This window comes from Schistocerca gregaria, chromosome 3 (assembly GCF_023897955.1).
Source record: "Schistocerca gregaria isolate iqSchGreg1 chromosome 3, iqSchGreg1.2, whole genome shotgun sequence".
In the NCBI taxonomy this organism is placed as follows: domain Eukaryota; kingdom Metazoa; phylum Arthropoda; class Insecta; order Orthoptera; family Acrididae; genus Schistocerca; species Schistocerca gregaria.
Genome location: NC_064922.1, coordinates 584,722,793 through 584,742,864, shown reverse-complemented (window position 1 = coordinate 584,742,864; position 20,072 = coordinate 584,722,793). Strand labels below are relative to the sequence as shown.

Below are 20,072 nucleotides of genomic sequence, written 5' to 3'. Positions count from 1 at the left end.
ACTCCAACTTGGGACCTTTGCCAGTCATGGGCAAGTGCTCGACTGACTGAAGTATCCAAGTACTTCTGTGAAGTTTGAAAAGAAGGAGATGAGGTACTGGCAGAGATAAAACTGTCAAATTGAGTCATGAATCATACTTTTATATCTCTGTCAGTAGCATACTTACCCAAAAAAGACAAAAGTTTTAATATGTCAGGAAGTTTCTAAAAAAGTCGTTCAGATAATCTGGAGAATCATTATACAATATACAATAAAAATAACTCAACTACATGTCTAACATATGTAAGTTAAGAACCAAAAGTATTAGGACACGTATGAACTCATACAAACGGTCTTATTTCTCTGGATCCAGACATGAATGGGACAAAAAAAGGTAGCACTTAACAATCATAATAATAACAACATAGGAGAATTTTGACAGCACACAATATTGCACAGCTGACAAGTTATTTTACAGTTGCAATCATTTTAGTCATCTAAGTCTGAAGCTAATGTCATAATCTCATTTTTTACTTGAGTTCAGGTGATGGTGACAGATGAAACAATATATAGCTTCCAATCTGCTTTGTGTAAATCTAGCATAATTTGGCCACTGGTACATAAAATATAGAACTACTTGAATCATATAAGGTTCTGCCGTGTTCAGTTAATACACTGTTGATAATTTATGTGATATTTTGAATCGTTTTTAAAGAACCAAACAAAAACACTTCATCACCATATACATATAGCGTATTTGTTTAAGCCACGAATTCCCCGCCGCCTCACCACTCCACCCCCTGCCCCGTGCCTCAGCTGCAGATGGCCAATGTGATGCATCTAACACAAGTTTTCAGTTTCAGAACTAACAAATCGCTACCTTACTGACAATGGTACAAGAACTACTGGCTGCACAAGCTGCGCCGACCACACAACCAACCAACCAGCCCGACACAAGTGCTACTAACCAGTACATAGACATTCTGGCAATTTAAAGACATAGAAGAGGAATGGCTTGAATATCTCACGCAGTTCCAAGCACACTGTCAAGTTACAATACTTCCTTCGGGTCCCCCTGTTCAGGTTAATGCAAAAACTATTCCCAACCGCACCTCCCAACAAGCTCAGCTATGACCAAATAATCGCTGCATTAACTCAGTACTATGACCAGCAAGTCCAAGTAGCTGCAGCTAGATACCAGTTCTTTCACTTGCAGAAAAAGCCAGAACAGACATACCGCTCGTGGTACACAGAATTAAGGGGCTTGACTAGGAAGTGAAAATTTAAGTATAGTTGCGGCAACTTGTACAGTGATTTAATGATTTGTGATGCAATGACATTCAGTGTCCCATATAGTAGAATATAGGAACAGATCTTAAAGTACTCTGATGCATCACTTCCCCAAGTATTGCAAATCTTAGAGCAATATTATTCGGGTGAGATAGCAGCCAATAAGTCTGACCAGGCTCCAATTTGTTGGGTCGAGTCACCTCTTGCTCGCGACTACTCCAAGCAGCCAGAACATAGAGCACATAAACAGACATGCGGACAGCCATGTACACATGCGAACAGTCCTGTGAATTTAGTGAAGTCTTGCCCTAGAAGTTTTGCTCACCATAAAAGACAGGATTGCCCATCACATAATGCAATGTGTTAACATGTGTGGAAAAAAAGGCCATGCCCAAGCAGTTTGTTTGAAATGGCACAAAAACGCCAATTTTACCCGCTCCCAGAAAAAACAGGCTTGTGCACTTGCAGTGAATGCTGTGTTTTCAGCAGCTTCTGAGAAAAGAAAGATTAAGAATGTGTCTCCTTCTCGCCCTAGTGCTCTACAACAACTTTCTAACAAACTATTTGTCTCATTACGAATTGCTGGCTGTCGTGTGAACTTTCAGTTAGATACAGGTGTCTCAGTAGCTTTGCTTAATCGCACAACAGAAGAACAGTTAGGCTCACCATGGCTTTCTAAATCTAGGGAACACCTCACTGCTTATAACACACAGCATATTCCAGTGCTTGGACAGTGTAGCTTGCCTGCCACTTACAAATCTCACACTAGGACAGTGAATTTTACTGTGTTGAAATCAAGAGACAGTGGCAACATATTTGGTCTAGATGCCTTTGATTTGTTTGGGCTCAGCATCCAAGACAATGTAATTTCAGTCTCGGCTTTTGACCCAACAGACAACGTAGCAAGCTTGCTTAAAGAATTTCCTGAACTGTTTTCAGAAGGAATGGAAAAAATAATAACTTTGCAGCACGTGTTACACTGAAAGACAATGCACAGCCTAAGCTTTTCCAGGCCCACCCCATTCCAATTGCTTTAAGATAAAAAGCAGTCAGTAAATTGAAACAATTGCAAGATAATGGTGTAATTTTTCCCATTGAAGTTAGTCAACAGCAAGTCCTCTCATTTTGTTGCCTAAGTCTTCTCGTCATATTCACATCTGTGTTGACTTCAAGTCTACACTCAACCCACAGACAGTAGTTGATACTTATCCATTACCTCGCCCTGAGGAACTCATTGTCAGGCTTGGTGCAGGATGATACTTTTCTAAGATAGATTTGCGTGATGTCTACTTGCAATTCCACTGGATGAAGAATCACAGAAAGTGTTTGCTGTAAATACACACTGAGGACTGTTCAAGTATTTGCAGTTGCCATTCAGCAGTGCTTCTGCACCAGCCATTTTTCAACGTTACTTGGCACTGATGACTGCAAAAGTGCCATTTTGTTCAAACTACCATGACGATATTGTCACCTCAGGTCATACACCAGAGGAACACATTGCCAATTTGTGTACTCTTTCTTGAGTGTTGTCAGAAAGAGGGCTCAGGTGTTGTCATGAAAAGTGTGACTTTTTTCAAACTAAACTACAGTACTTAGGCCATGTGATAAACAGTCAGGATGCGCATCTCCTCCAATCTCATTTGCTTGCAATCCATGACCTGCCTGTTCCTCGCAATGATGTATAAGAACTGCAGTCAGTGCTAGGCAAGATGACATACTACATTCGGTTTATACTGAATGCCATTCAGATTGCGGCTCCATTGCATCGCTTGCATCACAAAAATGTACCTATTGTGTGGACTAAAGACTGTCAAGACGCATTTCAGAAATTCAAAAATGCCTTGCTTAGTAACAGATGTATAGTGCATTTTCACCCTGACAAGCCAGTAGTTTTGCAAGTTGATGCTTCCTCCTATGGAACTGGCACTGTGCTTTCACACAAGACTGGTGAACAAGACAGAACTGTTGCTTTTGCCTCGAAGTTGTTAATTCAAATTCAACACAATTATTCTCCAATTGAAAAAGAGGTTCTCTCTACTGTGTATGGTGTGACCAAATTCCATCACTATTTGTACGGCCGCATATTCTTTTTAGTAAGAGGTCACATGCCTTTGCAAACCTTGTTTCATCTATCACAGCCAGTTCCTTCATGCACTGCTCAGAAATTGCAATGATAGGCTTTGTTGTTGTTGCAGTATCAGTATGAAATTGTGTACAGACCTACAGCAAAGCATGACAACGCAGGCACCCTATCTCATTTTCCAATTGGCCCAGACTCTGATTTTGATGCACCTGCTGCATCTTATTGCCAAATCAATGCGCAGGACTCTGAATTGCTGGAATCTTTTCCCTTCCACTACAGAAAGATTGCACAGGCGACGGAAGCAGACTCAGGTCTCAAGACTTTGTTTCATTACATTCACACATCTTGGCCTCATTCACTGAACAGTGTCCAGAACTCAGTTGTGCACCGATATTTTGCAGATCGGCATAACCTTTCACAACAACAAAGTGTGATTCTAATTCAAAATGACAATGTGCTTATTCACAGAGTGTTGCAAAAGGACATGTCGCAATTGCAACACCAAGGACATCAGTGAATTGTTTTCATAAACAGTTAGCGCAATGGCACTGTACATGGCAGGGCACGGGTGCTCATATTGAACAGATGACGTCACAGGGTCATGCATGCATGGAACACCAGCCCACTTCACCACAAATATTTGCAGCTTGGCTTAAAACACAATCGCCATGTTAACAAGCACACAATGATTTTGCTGGACCATTTTGGAACACTCATTGGGCCATAGCACTAGTCTCTTTCAGCAAGTTCCCCTTTGCTGTCCCTATGGCTTCTACCATGTCACATAGCACCATTCAAGTGTTGTACTCCATATTTTGCATACAAGGTTTGCCAGAAGCACTTATGTCAGACAAAGGACTACAATTCACTTCAAGTGATTTTGAACAGTTTTGTGAACGAAATGGCATTTGTCATCTATCAAGTGCTCTGTTTCATCCCCAGTCCAACGGAGAAGCAGAATGCTTCGTGCACACTTTTAAACAACAGATGGCCAAGCTTCGCATCACCCACATATCAGAACAGGTGCTGCAATTCTTTCTCACCTCCTATCACTCCCACCCCCGAGACGGATCATCACTAGCAGAACTTCTGCATGGCTGCTGCCATCAGATGCTGCTACACTTCTTCCACCCACTGCAGCATCTGGTACCACCAACGGTCTGCAAGTATCGCTTTGTGCAGCGTGATCTTGTTTTTTTCAGAGTTTATGACAACTGTGAGCACTGGGAAAGTGGCATGATCCAGGAACACATTGGCTCTTTTATGTACTTGATTGCAGATCCTGATGGTTTGCAGTGCCGCCACAAGAACCACAAATTTGTACATATCAATTGCCACTTGATTCTACTGCTTTTCTTCCCACAGATTCATGGCCTCATGGACTGTACAGCCTCCACAGCCGCCCAATAATGCTACCAGGGCAACCCAGGAGGAGTAGATGGAAGATGTACCCTCGCCACCGCTCACCAATCCAATGGACGTAGACCCATCATTGCCGTTGCTGTCATTATCCCAGGACATGCCCTCAGGGCTGGACGTGTGCCCTGGCAGCAGTTTTCTGGAGGATCTTCCTGTTGCCTCACAAGCTAGATGGTGGGGTACAGCCTGGATTATGCCATCCTCAACAGTCACGGATCCTGGCTCATCTGTCCAGTGTCCTGCCTCTGCCCTGTTGTTGTCTGCATACCCCATATCTAACAAGGGTGCACCATTTTCGGGCACAGAAATGTGCTGGCATAAGGCTCTTGCTAGCACATACGTCGGCAAAGATGTAGCGTGAAGATCGATAGTAGGCACTGGATCAAGTGTTATCACGAGAGAGGCCAGAAACACAAGCACTAGCAACAAGCCGCCAACACCTTCTCTACAGCAATTATTTATGCTGCCACTGCTGACCAGAGGACCACCACTGACTCACCTCATTGGCATCTGTCATTCATTCGTGGTATGGCACAATTCAGCAAAGGCTACGCCAATAGAAATCAACCAGAATTGTGAGTATAGCAAGGTTACCAATAGTGTCTGCATGAGGTCTATTACTGATAAGTTTGTACCACAACACACCGATTCTAACCAAGATAAGTACAAACGTCGAGTTCATATAAATATAGAGAGGTATTAATCCATGTGTGCATTTGTGTTGTAGAAAGAAGATACCGGCCACTGATAACAACATCCTCTCCCTTGCTTCCTAACAGTACAAGACTCTACACATAAACTTTGAGATTAAGAAAATCTTATTACATGAAGACACAAAATTAAACATAGAGACTGAAATATGACTCTCTGACAAAATAAGCCTACACAAAATAACTGAACGCATATCACAAGGATACACTATTGATGAAGTAAGTAATTCCTCCTTATAGAAATGTGAAACCTTCACAAGTTATTGTTCCTAGATCAGCAGTCTGTCATTAGCTTCACAAATATTTTAAAGCACAAAGTCAAAGTTCACAAAAAAAATTGTGTAACACATACCTGGCAACCCTAATTCATGGACCTGCCGTTCAACTAACTTATGAACATCTGGAACTGGCACATATTTCACGCCCAACCACTTTATTAAAAGTCCAGTGCCTTTTAATATGGTGGAATAATTTGCACTTTGCACTGATGCACCAAACTGAGTTCTATCGCTTTTCTTGATGCAGACTCCTTGAGGGAAGAAATGTGTCACATGTTGATACGATAGGTGCCCTTCTCGGATCCATCTGTAATCAAATATAACAAAAAGATTTAGAAAGAGGGCAAATTAGCTGCTCTTCTATGAATGAAAATAATTTACGGATTCTGATACATTTCTGATGTAGTGGTTGCCATGGCTATCAGTCCACTAAATGAAAAAAAGGGTTCATGTTTGTAGCAGCAATGGAATACATGTATAACTAAATGTTTTGTTCGAAATGAGAATAATAATGTGAGTCAACTACCAATACCCACAAGAAAACTAGTTATAATTAGCAAAATAGACCAGTATGTAAACGGAACTTGTTCAGATCTGATGAATGGGATGAACATTACATGAAAGTATTCTACTGCAATGTTGTCTTTCTCGAATGTTGCTACAGTAAGCAACTGCTGTCAAGCAATAGAATCAAGAAAATAATGCACAATACCTTTTGCCAATTTTTCATGTTATAATGCTGAAACTACAGCTGCATTTTGAACATGCAACAAACTAGACTAATTGTTACTTCAGTTTTGAATTGGCATATTGTAAGATAAATATGACTAAGCATTAATTTTAGGATAGCCAGTTACCATGCAAGAAATTTTAACTCTTTTCTGTACACTTGTCACTGTGTAGACAAACATATAATGGAGAGTCTAGGTTAGAATATCAACTATATTTAATTATGATCACGGTGCATTGCTACTCATCATAAAAATGACACATTAAGTTGCAGACAAACACAATGCAAAGACTGTTACACATTTAGTTTTCAGCCAAAGCCTTCTCAAGAAAAGAAAACACATGTGTATTTATACAAGCAAGCACACCTCATGCATACATGACTTCTATCTCCAGCAGCTCCAGCTGGAATGCAACTGTCACATTGGATGAAGCAGCAATCCACAATGTGGCGGGGAAGGGAAAGGGTTAGCAAGGCACAGGGGGGGGAGAGAAGAGCACTGTCTGAAACAGTGTGCAGGGACAGATGCAACAAGGCTGCCCCAGGTGTAGCGTCAGGAGGCTGTGGAGAAGGGGGTGGGGAAGGAGGGGCGGGGGGGGGGGGGGGCAGGGTGCAGAGAAGGGGAAAATATGGGTGGATTCATTGGCAGAGAGTGCCACACAGTAAGGGTGATGACACATGAATAATGAGAAGGTGATTGACAGAGTGTGCATAAATTGTTGTGTGGAGCATGTGCGGACAGTAGGTCACCGTAGGATGAGGCCATGATAATTTTGACAGTGTAAAATGTATAGAAATGATAAGTCTCATCTGTGAAATTCAGAAAAGCTGGTGGCAGAGGGGAGGATCCAGAAAGCTTTTGTTGTTAAGCAGTCACTACAATCAATGTTCAGATGCATGTTGTGCTACAGTGTAACATTATGCATATGTAGGCAAGTGATATGGCTGCTTGGAAGTGGTATGATGGGAGGTGAAATTGTTATAAGGCTGAACACTAGCCGGTCCACAGCTCAGAACACACTGCAGCAGGTACGGGCAATTCCAGGTACAAAGACGAGCAGTGCCACTGTAAATGGGTAAACACAAAGTTGGGAATTTGGAATGCTGTGGCTCTCATGTCCTCTGTTCAGGAGATGCATCAAAAATGGCAAGCTCAAAGATGGCTTCTTGCAGCTCTCCAAAAATCTATAATAATTCACAGTCAAGTATTAAAGCAAATCTGAATACCTCAGTAACACCAGAAAAATGTGGTGCATCCAATGATGCAACAATATTTCAATGTTTTTACAACTATGAAAGTTAGTATTTCACAGTAAATGAACATTTTCACAATGATCCTCTGAATTAACAACTTTTAAATGCTTCATGTGATTTCAACATATGATATCTCAGATTATAGCATTGAACTATAGCTATCATCTCTGAAAGCTACACACCTGTATTTGTTTTACTTCTTGATTTATTATGGTTTTTATATATTTTCATTATGCAAGTGTTTGTCAGAACACTGTATCCTCCATACCTACACAGCAAATGAGTGCAGCATGACTACCTCACACTTTGTTATACTTTTGTCTTGTAATCAATGAACAGTCTATTATTTTGCAAGTAACTTTATTTAAATGTTAATTACATTTGATAATACAAAATCATGGCAGTTTAAGAAATGGACAACTGCATGTGTTAACCGACACCAACTTCGTAAAAGAGTACTGAAAGATGCTTCTGACAAGTAGGCCTGAATAACTGTTTACTCAATATTTAATGACAATCTGTTGTCATTTGTCATGAGTGCACATGCACCAGAATACTAGCTTATTTAATTAAGGAGAAACTTTTATTTATGTGTATTTTGAATGGTCCGAGTGTGACCGGTTGCATATAACATTTCTTTATTTAAATATTGTTGTAATATATTAGTTCAGTCTGGCAAGCGGTCAAGCTATGTCCAATCATGTCCTTAGACCTTAAGAATTTTTGGTGTGGAAGGCCTTCAGACAATGGAAAAGCAGTCAGTATCAAGACACTATGGAAGTCATGTGGAGAGGGTCACTTTTTCGAGTAAAAGGCTCAAGGAAGCGATTCTGGATACTTCTACATTAGTTGTGGAAGGAGGCAGACGTTGGAAGTGTTTTTCTCATTGGTTTAAGTAGCTGCTGACTTGCTTCTTGTAGTTGAAGCTGAGTTAGAACACTTCATGAGATCTGTCACCCAACATAATAACTGATTCATTTACTTTTTAATCCAGCCACCATAGTTGATTCTCATGAAGTAGAGGTCCTGCTAATCAGTGCCTCTGAAATCCCATGTGAAGCACAGGAAAGGCTTGACTTTTTCATGTTCTGCAGTTGCTGTTGGGGGCAAAATAAGATAACTTCTACTCATATCATGAAAAAGCATGTCTGAATGGGTGTACAGGCCATTAGAGTGACTCGTAAATTAGAGTAGAACACAACTTTTCATATGACATATGCCTCAAAGGCTCAACGTGATACCAAAGATTACAATATATTTTATTTGTCACAAAACCATCTTGTATTTTGTTCTCATTCTTGGAGAGTGTGGTTGCTCCTTGATGGTCAAGCCACTGCCCAGCCATGACACCAAAATGTAAAAGGGCCCCACCCACTGCAGGTGGACCTTTTTACTTGTCATCATACCATGCCATTTTCTCATATTCCACACCTCCCCTTTAATGTCTGCACATATGAAAATAAAACTAGCACACAGTAATGTTCTTTGACTTACTCCCTGCTTAATATTATTCTGTCACAATCGTCTTTCCTTGTACTACATAAGTAGTGTGAAACGTTGTTTGCCTAAATGGAATGTAACAGTTCATATTCCCTCAATTAAAGGAATAATGTCAGGACCTCTCACAACCTTTAAAATAAATTATGTCATTAACATACAAATGCAAACAACATAATTACTTAAAAACACTTGATAAGTTTTCCTTCTTTAAAAGAGAATAAAAGTTCGTTTTTAATAACAAGCATTTCAATTTTTTTTCAATTCAGCTAAAGTGTGCTAAACAATGTTAGTCTACCTTGTGTATCTCCATCTTCTTTACTTTACATCCTGTGTGATGTAAGATATTATCCTGTAATGGCCAGTCTTTCTATGTGGCAAGATATCACTTAAATATATTGTGATACAACTTAAAAAAACGTTTTCAACTTACTTATGGTTTTTATATTTACTTATTTATTTAATGGTGCTTCGTCTTCAAGCCAGTATACTCGAGAGTTTCTTGTTTACTTCTTATTTATGTACATAGTTATTTCCTTTTACTCTTTCTCACATTATTATTACCTGAGGAATTACTTGTCGAGTATGTGCCTACTATTAAAGGCTCAAGTCAATATGTGTGATTCATTCCTGCTCCAACCATTTATGTCTTGACTGTCATGTAGTCTAGATTATGCCCTGACGATGGATGCTGGTATTAGGTGACAAAGGGGTCGCCCTATTGTAGTTGGTTCTTGGAAGTGGTGGGAGGATTGGGGGTGTGTAGGGAAATGGCATGGGATGTTTGTTTTCAATGACTGGCAGGTAGTGCCTGACTGTGAATGCCTTTTCTAGATCTTCTTTACACTGAGGAATGGAGCTTGTGTTTCTGCGGGTAGGCCATCTCCCGGTAGCCAGGTGCTATATGAGGGATTTTTTGGTGAGGAAGGGATGGTAGTGTCGAAATGCATGTATTGCTGGAGCTTGGTTGGCTTAATGTGGACAGTGCTGTGGACAGAACTATCAGAGATGTAGAGGTGAATGTCCAGGAAAATGGCACGCTGGGTTCAGGAGAAACAGATAAAGTGGATGGAAAAGGTGTTGAGATTGTGAAGGAATGAGCACAGAGCGTTTTGACCCTGAGTCCCATCATGTAGATACTATCAATCAACCTAAACTAGACTAGAGATTTCAGATTTCAAGAGGCCCATATACAGGTTGCCACAGGAGGATGTCCTGCGGGTGCCTACGGCTGTGCCAAGGATTTGTTTGTATACCTTCCCTTCAGAAGAGAATTTCTTGTGTATTGCAATACAGTTAGTAAGATGTACGAGGAATGAGGTACTGGGTTTGGAATCCAGACATTGAGAATGATGGTGTTCAATAGCTGCAAGACCAAGCATCTACATATACAGCTACATCCATACTCCGCAACCCACCTGATGGTGTGTGGTGGAGGGTACCTTGAGTACCTCTATCGGTTCTCCCCTCTATTCCAGTCTCGTATTGTTTGTGGAAAAAAAGATTGTCGGTATGACTCTGTGTGGGCTCTAATCTCTCTGATGTTATCCTCATGGTCTCTTTGCTCCCTCCGCCACACACCGTCAGGTGACTTGCGGAGTATGGATGTAGATGTAGATACGTAGGAGAGAGCAATATACTGCTTGACTCCTCGGAGAAAGGTACGTTCTTGAAACTTCAACAAAAGCACATACCATGCTACTGAGCATTTCTCTGGTAGATTCTTCCACTGGAGTTTATCTATCATCTCCGTAATGCTTTCGCAATTACTAAATGATCCTGTAACGAAGCGCGCTGCTCTCTGTAGGATCTTCTATCTCTCTTCTATCGACCCTATCTGGATACTGGTGAGCAGTATTCAAGCAGAAGGCAAAAAAGCATATGGTAACCTACTTCCTTTGTTTTCAGACTGCATTTCCTCAGGATTCTTCCAATGAATCTCAGTCTGGCATCTGCTTTACCGACAACTAATTTTATATGGCCATTCCATTTTAAATCACTCCTAATGCCTACTCCCAGATAATTTATGGAACTAACTGCTTCCAGTTGCTGACCTGCTATATTGTAGCTAAATGATAAAGGATCTTTCTTTCTATGTATTTGTAGCACACTGCACTTGTCTACCTTGAGATTCAATTGCCATTCCCTGCACCATGCATCAATTTGTTGCAGATCCTCCTGCATTTCAGTACAATTTTCCATTGTTACAACCTTTCAATATACTATAGCATCATCTGCAAAAAGCCTCAGTGAGCTTCCGATGTTATCCACAAGGTCATTTATATATATTGTGAATAGCAACGGTCCTACAACACTCCCCTGCGGCACACCTGAAATCATTCTTACTTTGGAAGACTTCTCTCCATTGAGAAGAACATGCTGCGTTCTGTTATCTAGGAACTCTTCAATCCAATCACACAATTGGTCTGATAGTCCATATAGAGCAGGCTAGGAAAAAATGGCTGAAAGAGGAATGTGATGAACTTGAAGAACTGGACAGGAAGGGAAGATACGACTTACTATACAACAAAGTAAAAACTATGACATGGGAAAAAAACAGAGCAGGAAGTGCTACTATAGAAATTTTGAGTAAAGACGAAGAGGTAGTGAACAAAGATCGTGACAATGTCTTCCAGAGATGGGAAGAATATCTAAAAGAGCTATATGACACGAATAGGAAACCAGAAACTCTGGAACTTGAATCACACAACAGTGTAAGTGATGACGAGAAAGGACCAACCATCATGACGGAAGAAGTAAAGTCTGCCATAGCTGCAATGAAAAATGGCGAAGAGGTAGGTACAGATATGATACCAGGAGAAATATTAAAATGCTTGAACGAAGATGGAATAAGAGAAATATTGAAGTTATGTAATAAAATATATAACAGTGGTGAATGGCCTGAGGACTTTCTGACAACAGTAATGAATCCATTACAGAAAAAACAAGGTACCAAGAAATGCAGCAAACAAAGAACAATCAGCCTCATTTTACATGCAGCCAAAATGATGTAAAGAATAATTAATAAGAGACTTGAAAAAGTAATGGAGGAGAATCTTGGCGAGGAGCAGCTTGGCTTTAGACGGAATACGGGCACCAGAGGAACAATCAATAGGGCTCCTAAGAATCTTGGGAGAAAGGTTTATTGAAACGGGAAGAGACCTATATATGTGCTTCATCGATCTAGGAAAGGCATTTGACAATGTGGTTTGGAACAAGTTGGCGACTATAATGAGGGAAAAGAGAGTGGACTGGAAAACCAGAAGAAAGTTTCAATTAAAATGAGAGGAGAAAGTACAAACTGGATCAGACTAGGAAAAGGAGTAAGACACGGATGCTGTCTATGACCTACTCTTTTCAAACTCTACTTGGAAAATATGATTGACCAATGCTCAGTAGATGACAAAGGAGTAGAAATTGGAGGAAGAAGAGTAGGGTGTTTGAGGTTTGCTGATGACATGGTCCTTCTAGCCGCAGGGGAAAAAGAATTACAAGATTTGGTGGACACTATTGAAACTAACGGAAAAAATATGGAATGAAAATTAACTCAAATAAAACAAAAGTACTGGCACTAGGAGGAAATAAGGAAATAAAAATTATGCTGAATGGAGAAATACTAAAGCAGATGCAAAATTTTAAGTATCTTGGAAGCAGGATAGATACCGACTGCAAAAGAGGTGTTTTAGAAAAAGAGAATTTTCTGCAGTGATCTGGACAAAGAACTCAGGAAGAGACTCATAAAATGCCTTGTATGGAGTGTTCTTCTATATGGTGCTGAAACATGGACTATGAGGAAGGCTGCAGGTTTCTGCGATCCGGACATGGCAGAGGATGGAAAGAATAAGTTGGATGGACAGAGTAAACAATGAAGAGGTACTGAGAAGGGTGGGAGAGAAAAGACAGTTACTAGATGTAGTAAAGAAAAGAAAAAGAAATTGGATTGGGCACATATTAAGAAAGAATGATGGACTGATAAAATGGTGATAATGATGATGGCGAGTCCATATGCTCTTATTTTGTTCATCAAACGGCTGTAGGGAACCGTATCAAATGCCTTGTGAAAGTCAAGAAACACGGCATCTACCTAGGAACCCATGTCTATGGCCCTCTAAGTCTCGTGGACGAGTAGTGTAAGATGGGTTTTACACAATTGTCTTTTTTGAAACCCATGCTGATTCCTACAGAGTGGGATGTTGGTGTATAGAGGAGTGGCGTCAACAGTGATGGGTGCAGATCCAGGAGGTAATGAGCTGGGAAGAGTGGAGGGTCGGTGAAGGAAGTGGTTGGTATCTTTGATATGAGAGGCTAAATTTCAGGCAGTTGGGGGTGTTGGTCAATGAGGGTCGAAATTCTTTTAGTGGGGCACAATAACCAGCTACAATACCGCATCCAGGGTTGTTGGGTTTGTAGAATTTGCGAGCATGTAGAAGGCTGGACTTGTCAGAGACATTATCTCCTTCTGCCAATCTCTGAAATGGAATCACTTCTTTGCCACCAATCTCTCCAACCAAAGCCAACCAAATCCCCACACTGAACGCTGCCTCTCCCAGTTCATATCACTATCCAAATGTGATCCTCCCTCATCCCACCTAACCACCCCCTGGTCCATCTAGGAATTCCTCCAACTTGGTCCCATCATCATTCCCCAGGTCCCTTCCTAAGGAAACTCACCTTTCAGCAAAAGAATGAACAGCCATATACAGCCACAAAACAAATTGTGATCTAATCATTCTACTTGCAGACAATGGTTCCATCACTGCCATTATGAATCACAGTGATTACCTGATGGAAGGCCTCTGCCAATTGTCTCACCCTTCCCTCTATAAACTCTGCTACAGTGGTCCCACCCCAGAAGTCAAATGGAACCTCCCAATTCCTGCTTAAAGCCTTATGCCCTTCCCTCAACATCTTACTTGAATTCATTCCCCTCCTCTCCCCTGTAACACTCTGCTAGTCTACGTCATGGCCACTTTCACAGGTGGACAAGCATGTGACAGGACTGGAATAGGGAGTGCCAGGTGTGTGAATTGGGCAGGTCTTGCACTTGGGCCTTCCACATGGATTCCAAACCTGTGGCAAAGGGTTGGGATTGGGAATTGCATAGGGAAGGACTAGGGTGTTGTGAAAGGTAGGTATGTGAGGCAACACCACTTTAGGAGGAGAGGAAAGGCTCTTGGGTAAGATGTCCCTCATTTCAGGGCATAATAATAAATAATCGAAGCCATGATGAAGGATGTGATTCAACTGTTATAACCCCGAGTGGTACTGGGGCCTTGGGCCCTTCCAAGAACCTCTCCCCTGAATCCATTCCCCTCCTCATCCCTATCACGCCCCACTTAGCCACCTTCTACATGCTGCCCAACATCCACAAACCCAATATCCTGGATAGCCCACTGCAGCTGTTTATTGTGCCCCCACTCAAAGAATTTCGACCACTACTGACAAACACTTCCAATTGGCAGAAATCTAGCCTCCCACATCAGAGATACCAACCCTTTCTTCACTGACTCTTCACCAACCTCACCTCTTTATCTCCTGGATCCCTAGTCATCACTGTGAATGCCATTTATCTATACACAGACATCCTTCAGACACATGGTCTTGCTGCTATTGAACACTACTTCTCCAAATGTCCTTGAGACTCCAAACCCACTACTTCATTCCTCATACACCTACTAAATGTATCACAACACCCAACTACTTCTCCTTTGAAGGGAAGGTATACAAACAGATCCTTGGGACAGTCATAGGCATCAACACGGCACCCTCCTATGTCAACCTGCTTATGGGCTGTCTAGAGAAAACCTGGGCCTCACAAAACCCCAAGCCCCTGGTCAGAATCAGGTTCACTGATGGTATCTTCATGATATGGACTCAGGCCAAAACATCCTATCCTCATTCCTTCACAACCTCAATACCTTCTCTCCCATCCGATCTATCTGGCCCTCCTCAACCAAGTGTGCCACCTTCCTCAACAATGACCACCTCCTCTCTGATGTGTCCATCCACACCTCTGTCCACATTAAACTCACCAATCACCAACAGTTCCTACATTTCAGCAGCTGCTATTCCTTTGAAGAGGTCTAGTGCCAGCAAGGCAGAGGATGATGCCTTGTGTCACCATTCAAACAGGCAAGAATTCCAAGTTACTTTATTGCAGCTTCCCACCGTGTTTCACTACAGGTAGTGACAGTGTGGCTGTGCCAGTCCTTGACCTGCTGTATATTTAAGTTGTTCAACAATGGCCACCAAATGGTGGCGCGTTGTGCAAACTGCTTCTGCCAACAACAACTCGGGGTTCCAGCAGTTACAATTGGCCCTGCCTGCATGTGCAGTGGCACATCATGTGTCCCTCATGCTGGCCAGCCAATGTTGGCATGTGATGTAATGGACGTGATCCACTTGCGTCGATGGCTGGCGTGCTGTTTTGTGTGGTCGCCTGAGCCCAATGTGGTCACGGCTCTATTCCACGTGATCTCAGGGCAGGCTGCTCTGATGCAGAGTCAAACTGTGGTCCTGGAACAGCATTCTGGATGGCGACCTAAGTGTCACAGCCCCTGTGGTGGTAGAGCTGCAATACTAGCACAAATGACTTTAGTACAACATGATTAGGAACTTAAATGCTTTTGGGCAATGCTTGTTTGTGCTTTGCTATATGTTGCTGTGTGTATACTAAACACCTCTGCAGTTACTGGTGTAGGAGTGTGTCCTCCTTCCGCTTAGGCACTGCTGCTGTGAGGGTACGAGATTTCCCAGATGTTTTGCAGCCAAAATTTTTAGCAATAAATAATATCAAAGACTGAGGGTGAAACTATTAGCAGAAGATCTGTTTGTTTGTTTATGTGGAAAAATTGTTCAGAAGTTAAAGGTTTCATTATTATGTAAGAGGATTTATTAAGGAGCAAGTCTTGTCTGAGGTATTAGCATGAGCTCCATGCAGTCCCAAGAACATTAAAGCTGTAATTGGCATCATGACAGATAAGGTAATCAGAGGTGACAAAGAATCTTCTGCTCAAGCCATGAAGGCAAAGAACACCAATGATTATACAATAAAAATGTCAGTACTGGTGTATGGATACTCTTGTTTGAAAACAAGCTGTACCTAGCTGCTTAACCACTGATCATATTTTGTAATTAAAGGCATAATAAAAGTTTCCCTATAAATCAGAGTTGATGAGTACTGGTTTTGGTAGAAGTTGAATTCTTCTGTAGACACATGAAGAATTATCAACAAGTTGAGGGTTTGCAGACTTCTCAGATATGAAGACCAGTGAGGAGGTAATTTATAAATTAAGCGATCCCTCGCATGTGGCTACCCTGGTTTGAGATGAACTGGAAGAAGATTAAGTGATACCAGTACATCAAACCGAAAATTGAATAACAACATTCAGTGTCAAATGAGGAAGATTTTGGCATGAAAGGAACAGAAGTCTTACAGCAAGTGACTGTTAACCAGGCATGACTTAAATAATAAGGTATATGTTCTTTTTGCAGAAGTAACGATTTTAAAGAAGTAACTGCCCGTACTGACACTATTCAGTGTCCAATACAAACGACTGTACGAGTCTGGAACATTAAGAAACAGTACAGCCAAAGGTACAAAAAGTGAAATACAACAAACTTGAATAACATATGTTTTTTCATACATTGAAATTTCTGTTCATGAATAAATCTGCTTATAGCAATGGTTGGACTTCAGTTACTAAGCAATTAAACTCCCATGGAATTACAAGAATACATCATACAGTCAGGCTTCATTTACTAAAAGTGAAGATGAAATTTGAACCATAACAAGTAATACATATTTGGAGTGGTTATACTGACAATTTCAACCAAGTCATCCAGCAAGAATCAAGAATTTTTGCTACATCTACTGAGGTATGAACACCTGAAGCACACAAGATAAATGGCTCTACATGTTGTTCATAAAATAGAAGTTTGAAAGCTGTTCATGAGTTCTGCAGTTCAACGGATCACCACCAGGCAGTAAGCGGCACCAACACTTGACGATGATACCAAATAGGAAGCAGAGTTGCTGCCATCCATGACAAGCTGCAAAATGCTGTAACTCAGTGGGTTAAATTTTTTTCTTCTTCTTTTCAAAGTGGAGTGGTGCGACCACATGAATATACACATTAAAGTGAAGTATTTTATTATGATGACTTTTCTAAATACAGCTGATTACAATCAGGTCGCTCTGACATTTGATAGTTACAATGAATGCTGTTACATACAGTCTATTACAAACAGGTCGGTCATTACAGTGTACACACACACACACACACACACACACACACACACACACACACAGCCATTCCACTATTACAACAATGTCCACTGAATATAGATCACTATAGCTATGTTATTGAAATACTGTTATAGAGTTGTTTTATCTTAGGAATAATAAGACAACCCACATAGACCACAGCAGGACTAAGGAAGATTTAACATGCTAGTTTTTCAGCTGGCTCATTTAAATAATACAGTTTGGCATACGGGTGACAAGTTCACCCAAGCTGAAAATACACAGACACAAACTGACATCAGACCGACAAATTTATAAACATGGTTTAATGAATTCACAATCCAAATTGACGGCAGTATACATATATTGGAAACAAGATTGAACATGGGCTTTGATCATGTTTCTGGAATAGACAGATGGTTAGAGATACTGGAACAAGATGGTACCTTAGAACACATACATGTTATCAAGGCAGAAAATGACAAATTAGGGAGAATAATTGAGGTGTTAGAAAAAAAACTGACAGACACTAAAACAGTGATACTTACACTAACACAAATATTGATGTTTTTTCAGTAACAATTAATGAACTAGAACTGAGATGACTATATTTGCATTATCAGGAATACCAGTAGGTCATACCAATGATAGTTTTAGTACAAACGCACATGCAATGATACCAAACAACACTTTAAACTTAGAGGAAACCAAGAAAGAATTAAGAAAAGAGGTAGAAGATCTGTTATTAAAGAACATTACAGTGCCTAATAAGTGTGATGACTTTACCACAACACTAAGCAAAGGATTAAATCAGAAATTTCCCAAGTTTTCACTTTCAAGTGATATTTGCCCAGTTTTATTTCTACAGTCATTTAATGGCATGGTACCTATTTCCCACTCAGATTCAAATAAGATGCTATTTGTTATAAGCCACTTGATGGGTCATGCTGCACAGAGGGTTATGTTATAGCTAGAAATCACAACTTACAGTGGTTTAGAAACAGCATTTAAGTCTTAGTATGGGAGTGAGAGGAGCCCAAAAAAAAGATTAGAACTTTTAGAATCGAAACCTTACAATAACAGTTAATGGGATGGATACAGAGTTACTGTGCAGTGGTACCTCAACAAAGCTAAGATCCTATAAGAGAGAAACATTTATTGGAAGTTATCACTCGCTGGTTACCATGGCACGTAAGGGACAAATTGTTAGGAAACTGGGATAATTTTACTTGCCCTCTTGTTTTGCCATCTGCCTCCTTAAATTCATTTTTTCACTTCTGACTAATAACCATTAACATACGTGAGTATAATCTGCATTTTCAAAAAAGAGAAAGGTTGGCCCTCAGTTTTAAAGAATATAACACCAGATCTAATTTTGTGTTAAGTTTTGCGTAAATAATTTATTTTTAATTTATTTTGACTATTGCTAGTTAATATCTTTCATCATAGGGCGAAATCAGTAACTGTTCCATAACTTAAATTCTATTGTTGACACATAAACAAATATAAATTCTGTACTAATAATAAACATTTGGAGGAACAACTACTACTAATCTTAAAGTATCTATGTGGCTCTCTTCGAAAACATGTTAGTAAAGCCAGCTCTTAATTAATTTCAAAGTAATTAACAGTTTTGTCAACAGAATTGTTTGTTGTTGTTGTTGTTGTGGTCCTCAGTCCTGAGACTGGTTTGGTGCAGCTCTCCATGCTACTCTATCCTGTGCAAGCTTCTTCATCTCCCAGTACCTACTGCAACCTACATCCTTCTGAATCTGCTTAGTGTATTCATCTCTTGGTCTCCCTCTACGATTTTTACCCTCCACGCTGCCCTCCAATGCTAAATTTGTGATCCCTTGATGCCTCAAAACATGTCCTACCAACCGATCCCTTCTTCTAGTCAAGTTGTGCCACAAACTTCTCTTCTCCCCAATCCTATTCAATACCTCCTCATTAGTTACGTGATCTATCCACCTTATCTTCAGCATTCTTCTGTAGCACCACATTTCGAAAGATTCTATTCTCTTCTTGTCCAAACTAGTTATCGTCCATGTTTCACTTCCATACATGGCTACACTCCAAACAAATACTTTCAGAAACGACTTCCTGATACATAAATCTATATTCGATGTTAACAAATTTCTCTTCTTCAGAAACGCTTTCCTTGCCATTGCCAGTCTACATTTTATATCCTCTCTACTTCGACCATCATCAGTTATTTTACGTCCTAAATACCAAAACTCCTTTACTACTTTGTGTCTCATTTTCTAATCTAAATCCCTCAGCATCACCCGATTTAATTTGACTACATTCCATTATCCTCATTTTGCTTTTGTTAATGTTCATCTTATATCCTCCTTTCAAGACACTGTCCATTCCGTTCAACTGCTCTTCCAAGTCCTTTGCCGTCTCTGACAGAATTACAATGTCATCGGCGAACCTCAAAGTTTTTACTTCTTCTCCATGAATTTTAATACCTACTCCAAATTTTTCTTTTGTTTCCTTTACTGCTTGCTCAATATACAGATTGAATAACATCGGGGAGAGGCTACAACCCTGTCTCACTCCTTTCCCAACCACTGCTTCCCTT

At 40.5% G+C, this 20,072-nt stretch overlaps 1 protein-coding gene across 2 annotated transcripts in view; it reads right to left on the bottom strand.

Moving 5' to 3' along the window:
• Positions 1–20,072, bottom strand: part of LOC126354759 (TATA box-binding protein-associated factor RNA polymerase I subunit B) — a 292,430-nt gene that overhangs the window by 101,773 nt on the left and 170,585 nt on the right. For both annotated transcript variants that reach the window (XM_050004643.1, XM_050004644.1), the window contains exon 7: positions 5,834–6,066. In XM_050004643.1, coding sequence (XP_049860600.1) covers positions 5,834–6,066 — 233 coding nt within the window. The remainder of the gene's footprint in view (positions 1–5,833; positions 6,067–20,072) is intronic.